We start from the raw sequence: 24,081 nt of genomic DNA on the forward strand, positions 1-24,081 counted from the left end.
CCCTCTGTCCATGGGATTTCCCAGGCAAGAATACTGGAGTGGGTTTCCATTTCCATTTCCAGGGGATCTTCTTGACACAGGCATTGAACCTGTGTCTCCTGCTTGGCAGGCGGATTCTTTTGCCACTGAGCCACCTGGGAAGTCATGTATATCCTAAGAATAACTAAACTTATTATTGCTGATATTATGTAAAAGAATATTCCACCTCTCCCAGGTCAACTTTCGTCACTATTAAACAGAATTCTGATTGACATATTTGCCTTGAGTTATTTAATTAAAATCAGGAGCTCTCCCTGATAGCTATTTGGTTCAAATTTGCACAACCAAGAGGACTCATCAAAACATCACTCCCAGGACAAAGGCAAAATATACAACAAAGACAAATTCCCTCTTCTACACTTAGAACCATAGTAAGTCAATTTTTTAGCAGTTTAGACCAGCTGTCTGTCCTTTCTTCCAGCTGGCAATGGTCAGAAATATTGAGATAAAGCCTCAGAAAGCCTCACACAATCAAGAAAAAAATTTGAATGAGAAAAATCCCTCATTTGTGTATGCACTTTTGTTTTAATTTTCATCTTAGCATATAAGAAGCCAACATACTGAGCTGTGGAGCTCAACATCAAACATCTGGCAATCCTAGACAAAAAATGAGCATAGCTCCACAGTCCTTCCTCCTTACAAAGTTCAAATGAGTACAGTGGCTGTAAAAGTTAATCCCATTCTAGGAAATAAAAGCAAAACTAAACAAATGGGACCCACTTAAACCCATAAGCTTTTGCACAGCAAAGGAAACAATAAACTGAAATGTCGTGAAGTAATTAGCCTCCAACTAATAAAAAAAAAAAAAAATGAAAAGACAACCCACAGACTGGGAGAAAACATTTGCAAATGATGTGACCAACAAGGGATTAGTCTCCACAATTTACAAACAGCTCATGACACTTAACAGCCTCAAAACAAACAACCCAATCAAAAAATGGGCAGAAGATCAAAATAGACATTTCTCCAAAGAAGACATACAGATGGCCACTAGGCACGTGAAAAGATGCCCAACACCACTAATTATTAGAGAAAAGTAAATCAAAACTACAATGATATATCACACCTGCCAAATGGCTATCATCCAAAAAATTCACAAATAATAAATGCTGGAGAGAGTGTGGAGAGAAGGGAACCCTCCTACACTGTTGGTGGGAATGTAAATTGGTATGGCCACTATGGAGAAGAGTATGCTGGTTTCTTAAAAAACTAAAAATAGAGCTACCATATGACCCTGCAATCCCATTCCTGTGCATATATCCAGAGAAAAGCATGATCTGAAAGGATCCATGCACCCCAATGTTCATTGCAGCATTGTTTACAATAACCGAGAAGCAACCTAAATGTCCATTGACAGAGGAATGGATAAAGAAGATGTGGTACATATATACAGTGGAATATTATTCAGTCATTGGAATGAATGAAATAAAACCATTTTCTGCAACACAAATGGACCTAGACAGTGTCATACTGAGTGAAGTATGTCGGAGAGAAGAAGAAACATTGTATGATATCCCTCATATGTGGACTCTAAAAAGAAATAATACAAATGAACTTACTTACAAAACAGAAACAGATGCACAGACGTACAGAAGGAACTTATGGTTGGGGGTGTGAGGACTAGGGAAAGAGATAGTTTGGGAGTTTGGAATGGACACGCACACACTGCTATGTTTAAAATGGAGGACCAACAAGGACCTACGGTACAACACATGGAACTCTGCTTAATGTTATGTGGCAGCCTGGATGGGAGGGGAGTTTGAGGGGGAATGGATACGCATATATGTATAGCTGAGTCCCTTTGCTCTGCACCTGAAACTATCACAACATTGTTTGTTAAATGGCTATACTCCAATACAACATTTTTTTAAAAGTTAATTGCATTCTAGACCATATCAGTTTAGTAAAACAAGAAGCACACTCAATACTAACCGCTATTATTCCTTTCAATGAAAATAATCTTTAAATAACAAAAGTATTTCCCATTTTTTAGGCTAGGTCTATGATATACCAATAGGTATAGAAATACTGTGTGTTAGTCACTCAGTTGTGTCCGAGTCTTTGTGACCCCATGAACTGTAGCACACTCCTGTCCATGGAATTCTCCAGGCAAGAATACCGGAGTAGGCAGCCATTCTTTTCACCAGAGGATCTTCCCAACCCAGGGACTGAACCTGGGTCTCCTATGTTGCAGGCATATTCTTTACTATCTGAGCCGCTAAGGAAGCAAAGATCACACAAAGTCCTTCTAGCTGCAAATGAACCAGTGACCTAAATTGCTAGCTGACTCTAAATCAAAAGTTGTGATACAAAGAAAATAATTATTGTATCCTCTATTTGTTGGCTTTATTGTATTCTCAAGACTTAGGGGAAGGGAAATATCAAGGCCAGAAGGTCCTGGTGCTGATGGACTAATTAACTGGTTCAAGCTTTTGATTTTAAACTGTGAAGGTAAAAAATAAATAAATAAATAAAACTGTGAAGCTGTTCAGGGCTGGACTTAAGGTGAGGGGAGGGGTACTCACCTGTGGTGCAAATTTTAGCAGATGACCAGAGCTCAGCAATCAGGACAAATGCAATATTTAAGGACAATATTTTAAAAAATAAAATTATCACAAAAAATCCATAATGAATAAGATGTCAAAATCTTAAATAAAGACAGGATCAACTCCCTCATTTGCATGATCCTGGGAGTGAGTACTTCACTTGCTTCCCTGTGGTTCATCCCAGATGGTGTGACAACAGCTAAACTTATATTCTCTAGTGCTGTGTTCTGCTGACCCTGTTGGCAGTATCTCTTTGTGCATTAATGAACTGCCAGACATCAGGTGGGACCTCTAAGACACCACAAGGCAAAAGCAATTATATGAGCCAAGGCCAGCTCTTGCAACCACCTTGCCAAATAGTTTCAAGGCTCAACAGAACGTTTCTGGGTTTTATAGGGCATCAGGGAAATGGTAGAACAGATGAGAAAGGGAGATGTTGGAAGAGGGGAAAAAAAAACCAAACAGTTTGCCTCATGAGTTGCTGCTAATGTAACCAGAATGGAATTTTCAAGAAACTATGCTTTTAGAAAACCCTGAGCCCCAGGTCTCAGTTTGAGGTACCTGTCCACTCAACTCAAAAGCCAAACCTGCCTCACCTTGACTTCCTGTCACATGAAGTGCTGTTGGCTCTGGAAATCGAAGTAGCCATGTGACATCCTCATAAAGGCTATAGTGAATTCCAGCTGCTTAGGACACTTCATCAAACTCTGGAAGATAGTGAAGGACACGGAAGACCGGCGTTCTGCATTCCATTCTATTACAAAGGCTCAGACACAACTTAGTGATTCAGCAACTCCTTTGGCAAGAGCTGCTCACCTACGAGTACCAGACCTGATGGAAGAACAGTGCAAATCACCTACAGGTGCCCCCTGCTGGCAGAACCTATCTTACAGAATCAGCCTTACAATGTATTAATACCCTGTGGGCCATTAGCTGGGACATAAACGGTCCAGGCATTCACAGTCACCAACATTCCCCTGTGTGTGATATTACACCTGACCTGCTTCAAAATTGATGTTTCCTTCTAGGCTTTCTGTAGGCACCAGGCATGTGCTTGCCTCGCTCTGAAACTTAGCCTGGAGAAGTGAACTCTTTGTCAGGTTCTCAACAGTCCCTTCACCTAGGGCCAGACTCTGTGTCTGGTTTTCTTCTAGGGAAGGCAGAGACAGAGCCAGTCACTGCCAGCAGTATCTTCCAGGGGTGCTGGGACAGCTGACTGAGTGAGCCAAGTCTGAGGTTTTTCTTGTTCTGAGGATAAAGTCAAAAATCTTTAACATGACATACGTAGCTTGGCATAGTCTTTAGCCTCAGCTCTGGCGACACTTCTCCTTGATGTTTTTGTGCTTCATTTGTAACAGTCTCATTCCAGAAGGAAGAAAGGGAAGGTATATACCTTGTTGTTCCTCTAAATTTCCAGGAGTTCAGGTAACAGATGCAGACTGTGGTAGGCAATCTCCAAGAGGGCCCCTGATAATCCTTGGTAATCACACTCTTGGTATTAGAAAGAGATTTCTTATAAATGTTTGGCTCACATTATTACAGAGGCTGAGAAATCCCAGTATCTGCTGTCTGGAAGCTGGAAACCCAAGAAATCTGATGGCGGTATTCTGAGACCTAGCGGGCCCACTGTGTAAGTCCCAGTCCTACGGACTCTGCTCAGTAGTCAGCAGAGAAAGAGAGAGAGTAAATTCTCCCTTCCTCCATCTTTTTGTTCTATTTAGGTCCTCAGTGGATGGGATGGAATTGTGGGGGAGGTAACCTGCTTTACTCAGCCAACTGATTTCAAATACCGATTATATCCAAAAACACCCTCACAGACTCACCCACAAATAACATTTAGCCCAACATTTGGGCACCTTGTGATCCAGTCAAGTTGACATATACAATTAACCATCACAGATCCTAAGTTTTGGAGTGGTTTTCTATGCATCAATAGGTAACTGATACACATAGTCCTGAACCTTCCCTCAATCCTAGGTCATGCTGCAGAGTTAAAGATCCAGCCCTTTCATTCACAAAGAAGCTATTATTCTTCTTACAGTAAGGAAGGACAAAGAATTAAGAGCCCTTATTTAAGGCTGTACAACTGGAAAGGAGATTTATGGTGAAAATGAAGGAAATGATAAGTAGTTCTTTTGTAGGATCATACATTTTGTGTATTCTATAGAATACACTAAGCAGACTCACTCTTTTTCTTTCAGAAGATATGTGAAATTCATGAAAACTCTTCTTATTGAGACAACAATAAGTCTATGCATTTTATATTCAATATTTAGTTAGTGATTTCAAAGTCAAGATTTACACAGCAATGAGGCAAAAAGGTGTGGATTGGAATGTTATGGAGACTAAAAGGATGCCAAAATATGGTACTGCTTCTGTTTGTACACTGAGGTCACTTGTTCATGTTAGCATTTCTGTTATTTGCTCTACTTTCTCTGAGCAAACGTTGTATGATTAAATGTGGGTGTGCATGAGCACATACACAGTGGACAAAAGCCCCCCATTATGTGAACACATGTGCCCACTGTTCTGGGCAGTGAGCCCACTTTGCTCTTTGTTATTTGCACAGTGTCCCAGATTCTCTTTTGAAATGTGCAATTCACCCAATTTTATTAACCTGAATATGAAGCTATCTGATGCTTTTCGATAGACTCTCGCTCATGTCTAGGTATACCCTTTTGTTGTAAACAGGTCATTCGTTTCTCTGTGTTGACCTGCAGGTATTTTGCCATTTGAACTGAAAGCAAATCCTTCCAAGGTCAGAGTTTAGTAATGCAGGTTATTATTTTAAAACAGATGACACTTCACACTTGTGATGCTAATTTGGAGATGGAACCATGTTTGTCTAAGCACTACCAAAGGCTTTTTGTTGCTTTTGTTTGCTTTGATTTTTTTTTTTAAGGAAAAGCAGGTCAAGAATCATTAAAAGGAAAGAGATTTTAAAGCATATAAAATGAACAAAAATAATGACTCTGGGGCACATGAAACAAAAATTTAGCACCTACCAATTGAGCACCACTGCCACCATTTTATAACTGTGTGGTCTTGTCAAAATATTTAACCTTTCTTAAAAAAAAGCAGGGATAATAACAGCATCTTTCTCACGGAATTGTAGTGAGGATTAAATGAGATTATGCTTATACGTTGTTTAAGATATATATAATGCTGGTATGTAGCCAGTACTCAACAAACATTATTAATAACAAAATTATACATGTAGTAATGATAACAATGACAATGCCGCTGCCATAGATATCAGTGATCAAACATCTAAATCACAGAACGCTGTGTGGAACCTGTTTGAGATCCAGTACAAATCCCCTATACTCATGAGGCTGCTCTAGCAAACAAGACTGAGAGCAAGTAACTAGAAGAGGCTGTGGTACCCTAAGGCAACCATTTCCCTGCCTGCTACATCTTCCCACCAAGAACTGGTCAACATATACAACCCTCTGGGACAGGATTTTTTAATATTATACAAGGTCTTCTTCTCTTTATTTTCTTGGGCTCCAAAATCACTGCAGATGGTGACTGCAGCCATGAAATTAAAAGACACTTGCTCCTTGGAAGAAAAGCTATGACAAACCTAGACAACATATTAAAAAGCTGAGACATTACTTTGCTGACAAAGGTCTGTCTAGTCAATGTTATGGTTTTTCCAGTAGTCATGTATGGATGTGAGAGTTGGACTTTAAAGAATGCTGAGCACCAAAGAATTGATGCTTTTGAACTGTCGTGTTGGAGAAGATTCTTGAGAGTCCCTTAGAATGCAAGGAGATCAAACCAGTCAATCCTAATGGAAATCAATCCTGAATATTTATGAAGCATCATGGAGGACTGATGCTGAAGCTGAAACTGCAATACTTTGGCCACCTGATGTAAAGAGCTGACTCATTAGAAAAGACCCTGATGCTGGGAAAGACTGAAGACAGGAGGAGAAAGGAACAACAGAGGATGAGATAGTTGGATGGCATAACCAAATCAATGGACATGAGTTTGAGCAAGCTCCGGGAGATGGTGATAGAAGGGGGAGCCTGGCATTCTGCAGTCCATGGGGTAGCAAAGAGTTGGACACAACTGAGCAACTGAACAACAACAAAGAGTCTTCCCCGTGGGCATGACCACCATCCTTTTGTCCCCCGACCTAACCACCACCACCCTCATGTTGATAGGGGATAAAACTTCAACTGAGGTTAAGCAAAAACCTCAACCAGAGGTTTCAAATACAGCTTAATTCAGAGACTCCAATAAGGGATTTTCCCTCCCCTCCTCTCAATTGTTTTCTGTGCTAGCTTTCTTCTCAGCGTCTGAAAAGTTTAGCAAGTTGTCTACCAGCAGTCCCAGGCCTACATTCTCCTTCAAGTTTCATCATCAGAAAGGCTGTCTTCTTTCAAGAGACTCCTGAAGAACCCTGTCTGGATTAACTTGAGTCAATGCCCATCCCCAAACTAATTCCTGAGACTATGGAGAATAAACTACTCTTTTTTAAAAGCTGACTTTAAAATTTTTTTCTATTTAAAGACTTAATTTTTAGAGCAATTTTAGATTTACTCTTTTTTGAAAGGCATGTAATACCTCACTTCTAAACTTCATTCTTTCCATTTAGTATACCAACAAATCCTGTTGGCTCGACCTCCAAAACATACTCTGAATTTGTTCACTTATCAGCTCCACTGCTGCTGCCATGACTTAAATCACCATTTTCTTATATCTGTCCATTTACTAGGATAGTTTTCAGAGCTCCCTTCCTGCTTCTACTGTTAGAAAGCACTCTTTCACTCCTAAAGTCTGTATTGCAATAGCAGAGTGATATTTTAAAACATTTTCCAGATCATATAATGCTCCTGCTTCCTGGTTTCCCAATGTCCTTAGAATAAAATCAACTTCTTATTATGGCCTACAAGGTCTCATGTACCTAGCCCAGCCCACTTCATCTCCCTTATCTTCTTGCCACTCTCCTTTTTGTTTAACATGTTCCAGCTGCCCTGGTCTTCTTTGTGTTGCTCAAGCGTAACAAGCTTATTTCTACCTTAGGAGTTTTACAATTGCAGTTCTCCCATTGTCTGCCTCTTGGAGCTTCTCTGGTGGCTCAGTGATAAAGAATCTGCCCGCCAAGTTCGATCTCTGGGTTGGGGAGATCCTCTAGAGAAGGAAATGGTGACTCCAGTGTTATTGCCTGAAAAATCCCAGGGACAGAGGAGCCTGGTGGGTTACGGTCCAGGGATCACAAAGAGTCGGACACAACTTAGCAACCGAACAACAACATCTGCCTCAGTTCCTTTCTAACCACTGGCTTAATTTTATTTTTCTTTTAAGTCTTATTATTATGAGAAATCACTTTATTTGTATATTTACTTGTTTACTGTCTATCTCCTCACCAGTCCTGATACAGTTTCATTAAACTTAAGCTTGTGAGGGTAAGAGCCTTTAACAGATAATCTTATTCTTCATTCTATTCTAGCATCTAGAATTATGCCTGACATTGAATATATAATTTTTTAAAAGATGAATGAACTAAATTTGGCTAAATTTAATTTCTAAAAAGACAGTACTGAAAGGGGAGACCTAGAGAATCAACAGAACAGTTGAAACTAAAAAAAAAAAAAAACAGGTTCAGAAGGGACAGAAGTAAGGGAAGCAGTAAGAACCCAGGTAGCAAGAAGAAACCAATTGGTCCCAACCATTTTTTCCACTCTTGTGTTGCTCCATGAAGACACGATGTTAATGTAGAGAGTTAGGTGGTACTATTGTGGGTCTCATTACCCTCATCTATCTAGAAGAGGGCAGAATGTTCCATCAAAACTTTAATAAAGCAATGGCAAAGAAGAGGTAATTCCCCAAAGGGAAATGTAGAGTTACTGTCCAAAGAAAGGAGGAATGAATAAATGTCTCCCCACCAAAAGATAAAAAAGCCAAAAAACAAAAAAGAAAGAAAAAGAGTAACAAATGTCTGCAATAATCCCTGATGAGATATCTTGTCACCTAGGAGACATCAACTTTACTCTCATGTAAGCTGATATATGCCTAAGAAATGCAAACAGATTTTAATATTAACCTAAGTCAGATAAAAGCAGAAAGATACGTCTGTTTGAACATCTGTTCAAAATCATACAACACACTCAAAAGATATACTCTTAAATGTTTTCTCTCTTTTATGCTACAGAAAAATTTAGTGGTCAGGATATAGTTCTGTAAGGCGTCTCCTTCTGGATGTCCCACATGAAAGCAATTCATTTCCCTGATATCTACTTTTCATACCATATTATCCCTCAGTACATGACATTAGTAATCATTGCATAGTTGACCTAGAAATTTAAGAGTAATTCTTGTTTCCTTTCTCTTCTTCATTTCCCATACTTCATTGATTAACAAGCGCCATCAACCCTACCTCAGAAATTCTCAAATGTATCCCTTCTTCACTGTTCCTGCTATCACTAAGTTCAGAGCTCATAACCTCAGACCCCAAACCATTCATAACATCTTCTTTGTTATCCCATCTTTTCAGTCAACCCACTTCACCTCACCTCCCATACAACTGTCACACCTATAGTTCTAAAACAAAGATCTACATACATCAATGTCCTGCTTTAAAACATTCTATAGCTCCATACTGCTTAACAAAGACAAAAATTCAACCACCTTTTGTCTTGGTTGGAGTGACAGAACACAATTTATTTTTTATTTGTTTAATTCAGTGGTTCTCTAAACTTGCTGTACACGAGTGCTTTTGTACATGAGGTTAGGACTTCAGTCTGAAAGAGTCTGATTTAATTGGTCTAGAGTGGAGCCTGTACCTCGGTTTTTTTAAACCTCCCTAGATAATTCAAATGTGTAGCCAGGGTTGAAAAATGCAATTAAAAGATAACTAGAAAGACAATTTTACTTCCAAACAGCATGAAGTAACAGTGCACATCCACACAACTCTGACAGGAATAACTGAAAACCTGGACAAAATATAGGAAAGAAAGATTTTCAGACACTGGATATTAGTCAACACAGATAGTGATCCCAGAGAATAGATAAACCAAAGAAGTGAAGCACACAACTGCCCTAGTTTACTTCTTAGAGAAAGTTTATAGTTGGTAATGATAAGAGAGGGAATCAAGGCAGAGACTAGTCATCTCCCTAAGTTGAAGTAAAGCTAGGAATTTGGGAAGGCCAACATAGCAAATGTGGAATAGCCAAAATGGCCAAATGTGGAACAACCCAGATGGCCATCAGCGAATCAATGGATAAATAGAATATGATACATACATATAATGGGATATTATTCAGCCTTAAAAAAGAACAGAGTTCTGACACATGCTGCTACCTCACAGATGAAGCTTGAAGACATTATGCTAATAATTTTCCTTAGAAGTTCATCAAACATTTAAGGAAGAAATAATGCCAATTCTCCACAAACTCTCCCCCAAAAATCGAAGAAGAGGGACTACTTCCCAACTCATTTTATGAGGAAAAAATTATCCTTATACGAAATCCAGACAACGTGAAGAATACAAACCAACATCCCTCCTGAATACAGATGCAAAAATCCTTAACAAAATTTTAGCATCTCCAATCCAACAATATAGAAAGGATAATATATCATGACTAAGTGGCATTTATTCCAGGATCTCAATGTTAATTTTAACATTCTTTAAAGAATCAATGTAATTATCATATTAATCAAAAAGAAAAATTACATAGCATCTCATTCAGATGTAAAATCAAACATCCATTCCTAGTGAAAACTCTCAGAAAATTATGAATGGAAGGGGACTTCCTCAATCTGGTGAAAAGTACCTATAAAAAATGTATAGGAGACATTATACTTAATGGTAAAAGAATGAATGCCTTCTTCTTAAGATCAGCAACAAGGCAAAGTATGTTTGCTTTTACTATTTCAATTCAACTTTGTGCTAGAGGTGCTAGCTAGTGCAATAAGGCAAAATAAATAAATATATAAAAGACATAGAGATTGGAAAGAAAGAAATAAAATTCTCTCCTTCCCTCCCTCTTCCTCTCTTTGTGTGGATGACATAATTCTTATGTATAAAATTCTACAGAATCTACAAAAGAAAAATCTACTAGAACTAAACAATGAATTTAGCAAAGCTACAGGATTTAAGAATCTCACATGCTAGTAAAGTAATGCTCAAAATTCTCCAAGCCAGGCTTCAGCAATACGTGAACTGTGAACTTCCAGATGTTCAAGCTAGTTTTAGAAAAGGTAGAGGAACCAGAGATCAAATTGCCAACATCCGCTGGATCATTGAAAAAGCAAGAGAGTTCCAGAAAAACATCTATTTCTGCTTTATTGACTATGCCACAGCCTTTGACTGTGTAGATCACAATAAACTGTGGAAAATTCTGAAAGAGATGGGAATACCAGACCACCTGAACTGCCTCTTGAGAAACCTATATGCAGGTCAGGAAGCAACAGTTAGAACTGGACATGGACCAACAGATTGGTTCCAAATAGGAAAAGGAGTATGTCAAGGCTGTATATTGTCACCCTGCTTATTTAACTTATATACAGAGTACATCATGAGAAATGCTGGGCTGGAAGAAGCACAAGCTGGAATCAAGATTGCCTGGGGAAATATCAATAACCTCAGATATGCAGATGACACCACCCTTATGGCAGAAAGTGAAGAGGAACTAAAAAAGCCTCTTGACGCAAGTGAAAGAGGAGAGTGAAAAAGCTGGCTTAAAGCTCAACATTCAGAAAACTAAGATCATGGCATCTGGTCACATCACTTAATAGGCAATAGATGGGAAAACAGTGGAAGCAGTGTCAGACTTTATTTTTTGGGGCTCCAAAATCACTGCAGATGGTCATTGCAGTCATGAAATTAAAAGACGCTTACTCCTTGGAAGGAAAGTTATGACCAACCTGGATAGCATATTAAAAAGCGAGACATTACTTTGCCAACAAAGGTCCATCTGGTCAAAGCTATGGTTTTTCCAGTGGTCATGTATGGATGTGAGAGTTGGACTATGAGGAAAGCTGAGCACTGAAAAATTGATGCTTTTGAACTGTGGTGTTGGAGAAGACTCTTGAGAGTCCCTTGGACTGCAAGGAGATCCAACCAGTCCATCCTAAAGGAGATCAGTCCTGGGTGTTCATTGGAAGGACTGATGCTGAAGCTGAAACTCCAATACTTTGGCCACCTCATGCGAAGAGTTGACTCATTAGAAAAGACCCTGATGCTGGGAGGGATTGGGGGCAGGAGGAGAAGGGGACGACAGAGGATGAAATGGCTGGATGGCATCACCGACTCGATGGACATGAGTCTGAGTAAATTCCGGGAGTTGGTGATGGACAGGGAGGCCTGGCATGCTGTGATTCCTGGGGTCGCAAAGAGTTGGACACGACTGAGCGACTGAACTGAACTGAACTGAACAGGATTTAAGATAGTATACAAAAATCAATATAGGGCTTCCCTGATGGCTCAGTGGTTAGAATCTGCCTCTGCCTGCCAATGCAGGAGACATGGTCCAGGAAGATTCCACATGCCATGGAGCAACTAAGCCCATGCCCCACAACAATTGAGCCGGTGCTCTAGAGCTCGGGAGCTGCAACCACTGAACCCACACGCCACAGCTACTGAAGCCCAGGAGCCCTAGAGCCTGTGCTCCACAACAAGAGACACCAACCCAGTGAGTGTTAGAACTGTTCTGTGCAATGTAGGATGTCAACCAGTATTCCTGACTTCTATTTACTAAATGCCAGAATCACCTTTGCTGTAGTTAGGATAATCAAAAATGTGTCCAGATACTGTCAAATGTCCTTTGTGAGGCATAACTGTCCCTGTTTGAGAACCACTGACCTAAATAAATGAAGAGATATACCATGTTATGGATCAGAAGACTCAATATTGTTAAAAATATCAATTCTCCCCAAATTAATATATAAACTTCAGTACAATCCCATTCAAATTCCCAGAAACTGTTTATCTGTATTGACAATTGGAATCTAAAATGTATATGGGAATGCAAAGAACCTAGAACAGTCAAACAATTTTGAATAAGAAGAATGAAATTGGAGAGTTTGCACTATGTTATTTCAAGACTTACAAAACTATAGTAATCAAGATATTAATAGTAGAGTATTGCCCAAAGATGGACAAATAGATAAATGGAATAGAATAGAAAAATCAGATATAGTCACATGTACATGGAAAAAGTGGAAACAGTGACAGACTATTTTCTTGGGCTCCAAAATCACTGTGGACAATGACTATGCCATGAAATTAAAAGACACTTGCTTCTTGGAAGTAAAGCTATGACAAACCTAGACAGAATATTGAAAAGCAGAGATATCACTTTGCCAACAAAGGTCCATCTAGTCAAAACTGGTTTTTCCAGTAGTCATGTACATGTCTAAGAGTTGGACCCTAAATAAGGTTGAGCACTGAAGAATTGATGCTTTTGAACTGTGGTGCTGAAGAAGACTCTTGAGAGTCCCTTGAACAGCAAGGAGATCAAACCAGTCAATCCTAAGGGAAACCAACCCTGAGTATTCATTGGAAGAATTGATGCTGAGGCTGAAGCTCCAATACTTTGGCCACCTGATGGAAAGAGCTGACTCACTGAAAAAGACCCTGATGCTGGGAAAGATTGAGGGCAGGAGGAGAAGCGGGCAACAGAGGATGAGATGGTTGGATGGCATCACTGACTCAATGAACATGAATTTGAGCAAACTCCAGGAGATAGTGAAGGACAGGGAAGCTTGGTGTGCTGCAGTTCATGGGGTCACAGAGTTGGACAGGTCTTAATGACTGAACAACAAATACATGGTCAATTGTTCAGTAAAAGTATCAAGGCAATTTAATGGAGAAAGGATAGATTTCTTAACAAACAGTGCTGAAAGAACACTATATGCAAAAAATGAACCTTGATCAAAATCTTGTACTATATACAGAAGTTAACTCAAAATGAATCATAGACCTAAATGTAAAACATGAAACTATGCAACTCCTAGAAGAAAACATAGCAGAAGATTTTTGTGACCTTGGGTTAAGTAATGGTTTCTTAGGTATATTAATAACATTAAAAGCAAAATCTTCAAAGAAAAATGTGACAGTCTGGACTTACGTTAGTAAAATTTTTAAAACTTTTGGCCTTCAAAAGACACTGTTACTAAAATGAAAAGACAAACTTTATATTGGGAGAAAATATTCACAAGGTACATATATAATAAAACTTGTATTTAGAATAGAGAACTCAAATTTTACAATAAAAAAGCAAACAACTCCTTTAAAATGGTCAAAAAATTTCAACAAACACTTCATAAAAATATACAGATAATAATAAAGCACATGAAAAGATGTTTAACATTGGTAGTCAATGGGAAATGCAGATGTAAGATACTATTTCACATTTACTAGAATGGCCATGATAAATAAGACAGTAACAAATGTTGGCAAGGATGTGGAGAAATAGGGACCTTCATACATCTCTGCTGGGAATGTAAAAGGTAAAATACCTTTGACACAGAATTTTGCAATTTCCTAAAAAGTTAAACATATACCTACTGTTCTACTCCTAGAAATTCATCCAAGAGAAATGTAAGCATATGCACACACAAAGACTAGTACACAAGTGTTCATAGCAGCTTCATTCGTAATAGCCACATTACACATTCATAATAGCCAACAGTTAGTGAATCAATAAACTGTGCCATATCCATACAATGGAATACTTCTCAGCAATGAAAGAAAGTGAATGATTACTACCTGCAACAGCATGGATAAATCTTAAAATAACTATGAGTTAAGTAATAAGTGTGTGAAAGAAGCCAGGCAAAAACAAAGAATACATACTGTATAATCCCACTTATATAAAATTATAGAAAATGAAACTATCATGCAGTGACAAAAGGAACAGTGGTTTCCTGTGTGTTAGTGGGGCAGGAGGTTACAGAAGGTAGGGCAAAAGAAAACTTTTTAGGATGATGGACATGTAATGCTTTCACAAATATATACATACATATATATTTCACAAATATATACCTACATAAATATATATAAACTTTTCAGACTGTATATTTTAAATTTGCCCAGTTTATTCTATGTCAATTATATATCAATAAAGCAGTAAAAAAAATAACAGAGAGATGGCTAAAGAGACATAATGGCTGATGTTTGATGTTAGAAATGCACTGATCTTTCTCTGACATCATCCCTCACCCTTAATTCTGACACCTGTCTGCTGGTTCCAGGCTATCCATCTAGAATGTGCAATCTGCTAGGCTTCAAAAGTGCATATTATAGATGATTAAACATAGTTCCTTCACTGTACAGCAGAAATTAACACAAGATTGTAAATCAAATATGCTTCAATAAAATTTTTTAAAAGGGGGCAAAAACAAGTACACATTGAAGCGCATTACCATCAGCTGGCAACTCACTTAATTCTTTTTTAAATAGTTGTGTACTTGCAAGAGGGTCATCTCTGAATTAAATCATCATAGAAAAGTTCTATTCTGTACATCTGTGTCTCTTTTTCTGTTTTGCATGTAGGGTTATCGTTACCATCTTTTTAAATTCCATATATATGCGTTAGTATACTGTATTGGTCTTTATCTTTCTGGCTTACTTCACTCTGTATAATGGGCTCCAGTTTCATCCATCTCATTAGAACTGATTCAAATGAATTCTTTTTAATGGCTGAGTAATATTCCATTGTGTATATGTACCATAGCTTCCTTATCCATTCGTCTGCTGATGGGCATTTAGGTTGCTTCCATGTCCTGGCTATTATAAACAGTGCTGCGATGAACATTGGGGTGCATGTGTCTCTTTGGGACTCTGTGGGAGAAGGCAAGGGTGGGATGTTCTGAGAGAACAGCATTGAAACAAGTATACTATCAAGGGTGAAACAGATCACCAGCCCAGGTTGGATGCATGAGACAAGTGCTCAGGGCTGGTGCATTGGGAAGACCCAGAGGGATGGGATGGGGAGGGAGGCAGGAGCAGGGATTGGGATGGGGAACACATGTAAATCCATGGCTGATTCATGTCAATGTATGGCAAAAACCACTACAATATTGTAAAGTAATTAGCCTCCAACTAATAAAAATAAATGGGAAAAAAAAAAAGAAAAGTTCTAGCACAGCATGGGTCTCACCTGAAGAGACCATGAATGTATTCCCAAGGCCATACATTTGCTTATATCCCTCTGCTAAAATTTACTTCCCACCCAGCTCTGGCTTCCTTATCTTGCTAGGCTAGAAAAAGTTCATCTCCTGTGTGTGTGTGTGTGTGAAGACCTCTCTAATTCTCTGCCTCTTAGCATTGTATCCAGTTGCCGTTAACCACATGGTTCATATTACCAGCTTATAGGGGCTTTAGCAACGTCTCCCAACCACATTTCCCTATCCCCATGATGACTTTTTTTTTTCCCCATGATGACTTTTACCTAAGCAAAATCACCTTGCCATTTGGAATTTAAACTTGACAGTGAAGATAAACTGGTTCAGGGCAGAAATGTGCAGGCACTTGAAACAAACATAAAGATTCCCAAACCAAACAAACTATTACCTGAAAATATTAGCATGTCAGAGAAAAAAAGAAGGTCCAAATGAGAAGACAGGTTGATCCTTAATGACACTCACCATCCAGGGAAGAAAGAACCCATTTGTATCCTCTGATACTCTGTTCGAAGGTATTTTTCCTTAATTTAGAATCCACTGATTAGTTCTCCTGATTCTAAATTTGGGTTTCCCAGGTGGCTCAGTGGTAAAGAATCCACCTGCCAATGCAGGAGAAACAGGAGACTCAGGTTTGATTTCTGGGCCAGGAGGATCCCTTGGAGCATGAAATAGCAACCCACTCCAGTATTCTTGCCTAAAAACTCCCATGGATGGAGGAGCCTGGAGGGCTATAGTCCATAGGGTTGCAAAGAGTCAGACATAACTGAGCACACACACACAACAGCAATTCTAAATCCAAGTTTCACAAACAACCTTTTAATTACAATTTCGCTTCCAAATGCAGCAAGTATGCCAAGAGAACCCACTGACATAAAAAGAGGATCTAGTTCCCTAAGATGACTCCTCATTGTATATTAGTAACTTGCCATCCTGGCTTTATATAGTAGCCATGTGAATTTAATAATCAGTCTGAGAAACAGACTCAACAACTAAAGCACAGTTTGCACAATAATGCCACCTTGCATGATCTCTTGGGACAGAGTCAGTTTTCCTTGGAGAGATGTTTGCATTTATTTATTTATTTTCCATAGTCCATCTTACTATTATAACACTTATTCCACACTGTAGTTACATAGATAAGCAGAGTTTAGAACTATAGGTTCTCGACTACCTGAGGGTAGCTTGCATCCAATTTTGTACTGACCTCCACCATCATTGCTTGATTTAAAAACACTGAATTAAAACGAGCTGCTTTCATACATACAATGGACTATTACTCAGCCATAAAAAGGAGTGCATTTGAGTTAGTTCTAATGAGGGGGCTGAATCTAGAGCCTATTATATAGTGTTAAGTAAGTCAGAAAGAGAAAAACAAATGTATACTAATGCTTATATATGGAATCTAGAAAGATGGTACCCATGAATCTATTTGTAGGGCAGCAATGGAGACACAGACATAGAGAACAGACCTGTGGTCACAGTGAGGGAAGGAGAGTATGGGATGAATTGAGACAGTAGCATTGAAACATATACATTGCCATATGTAAAATTAGGTAGCCAGTGGAAATTTGCTGTACAATAGAGCTCAAATCACTTGCTCTGTGACAACTAGACGGGTGGAATGGGGTGGGGGGGTGGGAGGGAGTTCAAGAGGGAGGGAACATACATATATCTATGGCTGATTCATGTTGATGTATTGCAAAAACCAACAAAATATTGTAAAGCAATTATCCTCCAATTGAAAAGAAATTAAAATATAAAAAAATGAGCTGCTTTCTTACATTTTTAGTTGATCAGGAGTTAGAAAACTGGATACCAAAGATACTTTCTCCTAAGTGCAAGCCTCTAATACTCATAAACTTAGAGATAGGTATTTTTTAAAAGTATGCTGCACATTCCTGGAGATCCAGTTTTTAAATGAGGTCACAGTAGCATCAACCTCAGTGAAGTTTCTGACTTCAGGGCATTCCTGAAATGTTTAAAAACATTTCAAGGCTCATTATCACATCAACTAAGATGAATGTAGAGATCTGTCAGATGAATAATTATTAAGGGAATAACAAAAGCATATTCGTCTATTTTAACAATTAAGTCACAATTTAGAGAACCTAATTCTAACTCAACAAATTTTTTGTTACCAAAGACAGAAAAATCACATGTTTATGATACAGTCATGACTCATTTAAAATTTTGCAATGGCAATGCTTCTTTTGATGAAAAGTGTTCACTCTAGCATATATAAAACAGTAAAGAAGAATTTAAAATTTAAATATATTCAGATTAATTTTGGGGGGGGGCTTTAAACAAATTTCCAAAGTGTTGTTGAAAAATATTCAACACACCATCGATAGAACATGTTTAAAAAGTAATTATATTTGGGCTAAAATTCCACTTTATAAAGAATAAATAATGACTACTTCTGGCCTGCTTCCATCTTTCAAGGCAGTAATTTATCTTGGATTTCTGCATAATTGTGATTCCTTTAAGCGCTGTTAACTGAATAGCCTGACTCAGTTTTCTCAAACGAACAATGAACAGTGTGATGAATAAACACAATTAAGGGTCTGAATAAATTGTTTCCTCGTTCACAAATACAACACAGTCTTGAACACAAAATACAGATCCTATTAATATGCAGATCTATAACTAATACTCAAAAGACCCAAATTCTGATTTTATGCATGGGAAACAGGCCTACAGAAATGAATTTTTTTTTTCAGATCCCCCGTTAGTTAATGGCAGCCTCCATGCTGAAATCAATATTGCCCTGTAGTTTGATTTATGAGTACTAGCTTCCCATTAAAGGATAAGCTAAAGATGCTTCAACAGGGAGAGATTTATTTCAAGAAGTCAGCAGCACAATCTGTCTCTTGTCCAAAAAAAAAAAAAATTATACGGCAGATTTTCATCCTGCTGCTGCTAAGAAAATTTGGGCCTAATGGGTTGGGTCTTCCAACGGAAGTGACTGGGTTTAGGTGGGGCTCGTCCTGCTAGGCATCATCCAGCCAGCCAACAGGCAGGGCCCCAGCTCTTCAGGGAAAGAGAGCCTAGGAAGAAGGAACCATCACTACCCCACCCTGTATGCTGTCTGTATCTAAGATGGGGCGGGGAGGGTCGGGGGGGGGGGGGGGACAGGTATAAGATAAGGCAATGCTTTCAACTGTACCCCCACATGCATTTCCTGGTCCTTTATCTTCTTTTAGCATCCCTAGTGCTTTCAGCCTGGCATGGCCTTCTGAATCCTGTGTTCATCTCTTGTTTGACTTGACCCAGCAGGCACGGCCTTCAATCTTATCTCCGCCTGCAGAGCCCTCGACTACTCGTTAAGCAAAGACCTTGGGGTAGAGACTGAGTTTCCTAAGCTTTAGTCCCGAGCCAATCCAGCGCCACACCTGTATTTCCCTACTGTCTCGCCCCCTCCGCCCCGGCCACCAGCCCCATCATCCCCCAGGCCCCAGCCGTGCCCTTCAACCTTCTCCAAACTAATGTCACTCTGTGTCAACCCCTCCGAAGCGCCCGGGTCTCCAGCCCTGATTCCCAGGCCCGAAGGCGGTTCCCCTAAACCAGCGCTTCGGGCGCCGCCACTGCCGGCGCAGTCTGCAGCCTCCCGGGCTCCCGCGGTGCGCTCACCTCATCCAGGGTGCGGCTGCCGCGGCTGCCTCTTCCTCCTCGGCCGCTGCTGCCCAGCTCCCGGCCGGCTCGGGATGCCGTCGTTCCCGGCCGGGAGACTGCCGCGAGGACGGCGGTGTTCGCGCCGCGTCCCTGGACCAGTAGGGCGCGTGGTGCGCCCGGCGGACCGCGCGGCAGCAGCAGCCGCAGTCGCAGCGGCGGCGGCAGCAGGACCCGCTGTCAGTCCTCTTCATGAATTTCCCGGCCCTGACCAGCCCAGTCCTAGTTACCGTCCCTGCTTGGTTTTCCTAAGGTCTTCTCGCACTGCCCGGACGCATCATCGCGGCGAGGATGCTATCCATCCCAGTTGCCCCTGGCGCGGCGCAAACCCGGGAAGACCAGGCCTCCGCGCTGCCTCCGCCACCTGCTCCGCCCAGATTGCTTCGGTCCCTCTCCCACAAACACTCGCCGCTGCCTCTGCACCCTGTCATCTCCCCTTTTTTTCTCCCCACCCACTACCTCAACCTGGAGAGCTTTTCATTGCCAGACCTCCTTTCTCTTTGCTTCCTATCTGCTCCATTATCACTGTCTTCAATTTCCAACCTCAAAAAGTTTCTCCTCACTCCTTCTCTCCATATTTTCCTGGTTTTTGTCCTCCACCCTCCAAACCCATCATCCTCTTATATTTTACATTATTCTCTCCTCAGAATCATTACTTCCCCAGGTTTGTTGTGTAGCCTTCTTTCCCTCTTTTAAAATCTTCTTTCCTTTCAATTTTCCCTTTAGTTATTATAAAAACCTTTCTCATAAACAACCTCAATTTTTCTTTCAATTGAGACTTTCTGATTACCATTTTCCATGAAAAACTCATAGTAAGATATATATAACTTGGTATCTGCTATCAAGTCAAAAGGGTGTTTTGATGGTTAAAAAAAAAAAGTTCACTGATCAAATAAATCTTCCACTCAACGTTTGTTCCGAAAACCCGTTTTCTTATATTCCAGTGTTTTCTGAGAATGGAAGCTGAGTCTCCAGCAAAGCAGAATGCTTCTACTGTACCATTCTATAACAGCAGTCTCAGCTTGCTGGTTCCACTTAACGATTTTTGGATTTTACCATGGTGTGAATGTGATATGCATTCAGTGGAAACCAGATCAGAATTTTGAATTTTGATCTTTTCCTGGACTAGAGATATGGGGCAATACTCTCTGGTGATGCTGGGCTCCCAGCCAGGTACATTTATAACCACTCTGTACCCATACAACCATTCTGTTTTTCACTTTCAGTATAACAGTCAATAAATTATTACATGAGATATTCCACACTATTAAAAAATAGGCTTTGTGTTAGATGATTTTGCCCAGCTGTAGGCTAATTAGGTGTTCTGAGCATGGGTAAGGCAGCCTAGGCTAAGCTGTGATGTTTGGTCAGTTAGGTATACAAAACGCCTTTTGACAAGATATTTTTGCTTTATGATGGGTTTATAGGGAGGTAACCCCATTGTAGGGCTTCCTTGATGGCTCAGTGGTAAAGAATCCACCTGCCAATGCAGGAGATGTGGGTTCTATCCCTGGGTCGGGAAAATCCCCTGGAGAAGGAAATGGCAACACACTCCAGTATTCTTGCCTGGAGAATCCCATGAACAGAGGAGCCTAGCGGGCTACAGTCCATGGGGTCACAAAAGAGTCAGACATAACTTAGTGACTAAACTACAAGAAACAAAATCCCATTGTAATTTGCAAGGCCTGAAAGGGACAAGTTTTATCTTTTAGTGGGTAGTATGGATCCCAAGGTTCATAGGCAATAGTCACTATCATTAACTCAGTGAGAATAAAGCTGAACTCTTAAGTCATTTTTTTCTCCCAAATCTGCTGTTCATTCTTCTGTTTTATTAACTCCAACACTACCATCCACAAAGTTGCCTGAGCCCCCGAACTGGGTATCACCAGAGATGTATCTTACTCATGCAACTCATCCAGTCTTTAATTCCACTTCTTTACTATTTCTTTAAGTGGTCTCTCCCATCATGATTCCAGCTGCTTCCAGAAAATGACACTATCAGGTATCTAATCATTCTTTCTTTCAAACCTAACTTAATCTGTATCTTTACATATCTTTTTTCCCCCTAATCTATCTTACTGAAGCAATTTACTACTCTCATCTCTACTTTTTGTTGTTGTTTAGTTGCTTAGTCATGTCCAACTCTTTTCTGACTCCTTGGACTGGAGTCTTCCAGGCTCCTCTCTCCATGGAATTTCCCAGGCAAGAATACTGGAGTGGGTTAACATTTCCTTCTCCCAGGGGTCTTCTTGACCCAGGGAGTGAACCTGTGTCTCCTGCTTGGCAGGCGGATTCTTTACCACTGAGCCACCTTGAAAGACCCTCATCTCTACTAGAAAATTCTTAATTATCTTTTGTTGGCTTAATATTTTTTGGCCATCCTTTTTCTGTTAGCTCCATACTGAGCCTATAAACATGTTCACGTTTCCTCATCCCTAAAACAAAGACTTCTCCCTTTAAACTCTATCATATCTCTCATTTCCCTTCCTCCTCTTACCACCACCATATCTCTCATTTCCCTTCATAACCAGTTTGCTTACATACACTGTATACATTTGATGTCTATACCTCTTGACATACATACATTTTTTACCACTTAATTCTCTGAAATCTGGCTTCTAATCCTATTAGACTGAGCACCGAAGAATTGATGCCTTCAAACTGTGGTGCTGGAGAAGACTCTTGAGAATCCCTTGGACAGCAAGGAGAACAAACCAGTCAATCCTAAAAGAAATCAACCCTAAATATTCACTGAAAGGACTGATGCTGAAGCTGAAGCTCCAATACTTTAGCCACCTGATGTGAAGAGCTGACTCATTAGAAAAGACCCTGATGCTGGGAAAGATCAAAGGCAGGAGACAGGGACAGCAGAGGATGAGGTAGTTGGATGGCATCACCAACTCAATGGACATGAGTTTGAATGGACTCCGGGAGATCGTGAAGGACAGGGAAGCCTGGGTGCTGCAGTCCATGGGGTCGCAAAGAGTCAGACACAACTGAGCGACTGAACAACAACAATACTATTAGTAGAAGTTGCTTTCCTAGCAGACCCGGACTTTGGCTTTCCCCATAGACTAGAGGTAGATTTTAATCTAATATACAAATTAAAAGGAATGGGGTTCCCAAATTTAAAATGTATATACCGTTTTCATTAGTTGAGGCAGATAAATAGTTCAATGAAGTCACAGCAAACTCAAAAGCTAAGAAGTATTGAAACATCCAGTTTTAGCTAGGATGGAGGAGCATGTTTCAGAGTGACTTTTCCCACCTTGGGTGGGGGAAAGGATACAATAGAATATATAAATACTTATAAATATGTAAGTATTATATATATACAATACACACACATACATATGTATAAATGTCTTGTTGTTGTTCAGTCACCCAGTCGTATCCAACTCTTTGAAACCCTATGGACTGCAGCATGCCAGGACAAAAAGATATAAATACAGAAAAATACAGAAACAACTCTTGGAAGGAACTGATGAGTAACCTCAGCAGGCAGGATATGAATTGGAAAGAAGCACATGAAATGAGCTCCATATTCATCCTGGGATTTATTTCCAAATGAAGTGCTAGAGAATAATCAGGGTTTCCCAGGTGGCACTAGTGGTAAAGAACCTGCCTGCGAATGCAGGAGACATGAGAGATGCAGTTTCAATCCCTGGGTAGGAAAGATCCTTTGGAGGAGGGCATGACAACCCAGTCCAGTATTCTTGCCTGGAGAATCCCATGAACAGAGGAGCCTAGTGGGCTACAGTCCATAAGGTTGCAAAGAGTTGGACACAACTGCAGCGACTTAGCATGCACATATGCATATGCCAATAAAAAATTTTTAAGAAAAGAATATCACTGTATATGTTGAGAAAATAAAGTATTGATTCAAAAGGAAAAACAAGCTTACTTCTTTTGTTAGATTTACCTAAATATTTCATTTATTTCGGTGCTGTTATAAGTGAAATTACATTCTTAATTTTATTTTGGAATTATTAATTTCTAGTGCAATTACAATTGATTTTGTACCCTACAACTCTGACAAATTCACTTATTAATTATAATTTTTTGTGTGGGATCTTTAGAATTTTCTATGTACAAGATCAAGCCACCTGCAAACAGATTTAGAGTTACTTTTTCCTTTCAAATGTTGTTGGCTTTATTTCTTTTTCTTGTCTAATTGCCCCAGTAAGAACTTCAAATGTAATGCTGAGGAGAAGTGGGGAGAGTGGACATTTTTGTCTTGTTCCCAATTCTAGAGAAAAAGCTTTCAGTCTTTCACTTTGAAGTATCATATTAGTTGTAGGTTTTTAATAAATGTCAATTAATCAGGTTGAGGAATACCTCTTCTAGTCCTAGTTTGTTGATTGTTTTTAAGAGAAAAAAGTGTTATATTTTCTCAAATGCTTTTTTTCATTTTTTGAGATGAACACTTGAGTTTTGTCCATTATTCCACTAATAGGTACATTATATATATTGATTTTCATATGTTAAACCAACCTTGTCTTCCCAGGATAAATCTCACATGGTCATTATTGTATAATCCATTTCACTTGTTTCTGGGAAAAGTTTACTACTATTTTGCTACTTATTTTTATATAAGGTATATTGGTCTGTCATTTTCATTTCTTGTGAAGTCTTTGAGTAATAGTGGCCTCATAAAATGAGCTAGGAGGCGTTCACACACACTCT

At 39.6% G+C, this 24,081-nt stretch overlaps 1 protein-coding gene across 12 annotated transcripts in view; it reads right to left on the reverse strand.

Annotated features, from left to right (window-relative positions):
• LOC122677200 (phosphodiesterase 4D interacting protein) overlaps window positions 1-19,644 on the reverse strand; it is a 236,882-nt gene extending 217,238 nt beyond the window's left edge. For all 12 annotated transcript variants that reach the window (XM_043877092.1, XM_043877115.1, XM_043877116.1 and 9 more), the window contains exon 1: window positions 19,357-19,644. In XM_043877092.1, coding sequence (XP_043733027.1) covers window positions 19,357-19,589 — 233 coding nt within the window. In that variant the 5' untranslated portion in view covers window positions 19,590-19,644. The remainder of the gene's footprint in view (window positions 1-19,356) is intronic.
• Window positions 19,645-24,081: the final 4,437 nt, after the last annotated feature.

The sequence above is a fragment of the Cervus elaphus genome, chromosome 20 (genome assembly GCF_910594005.1).
Source record: "Cervus elaphus chromosome 20, mCerEla1.1, whole genome shotgun sequence".
Lineage (NCBI taxonomy): Eukaryota > Metazoa > Chordata > Mammalia > Artiodactyla > Cervidae > Cervus > Cervus elaphus.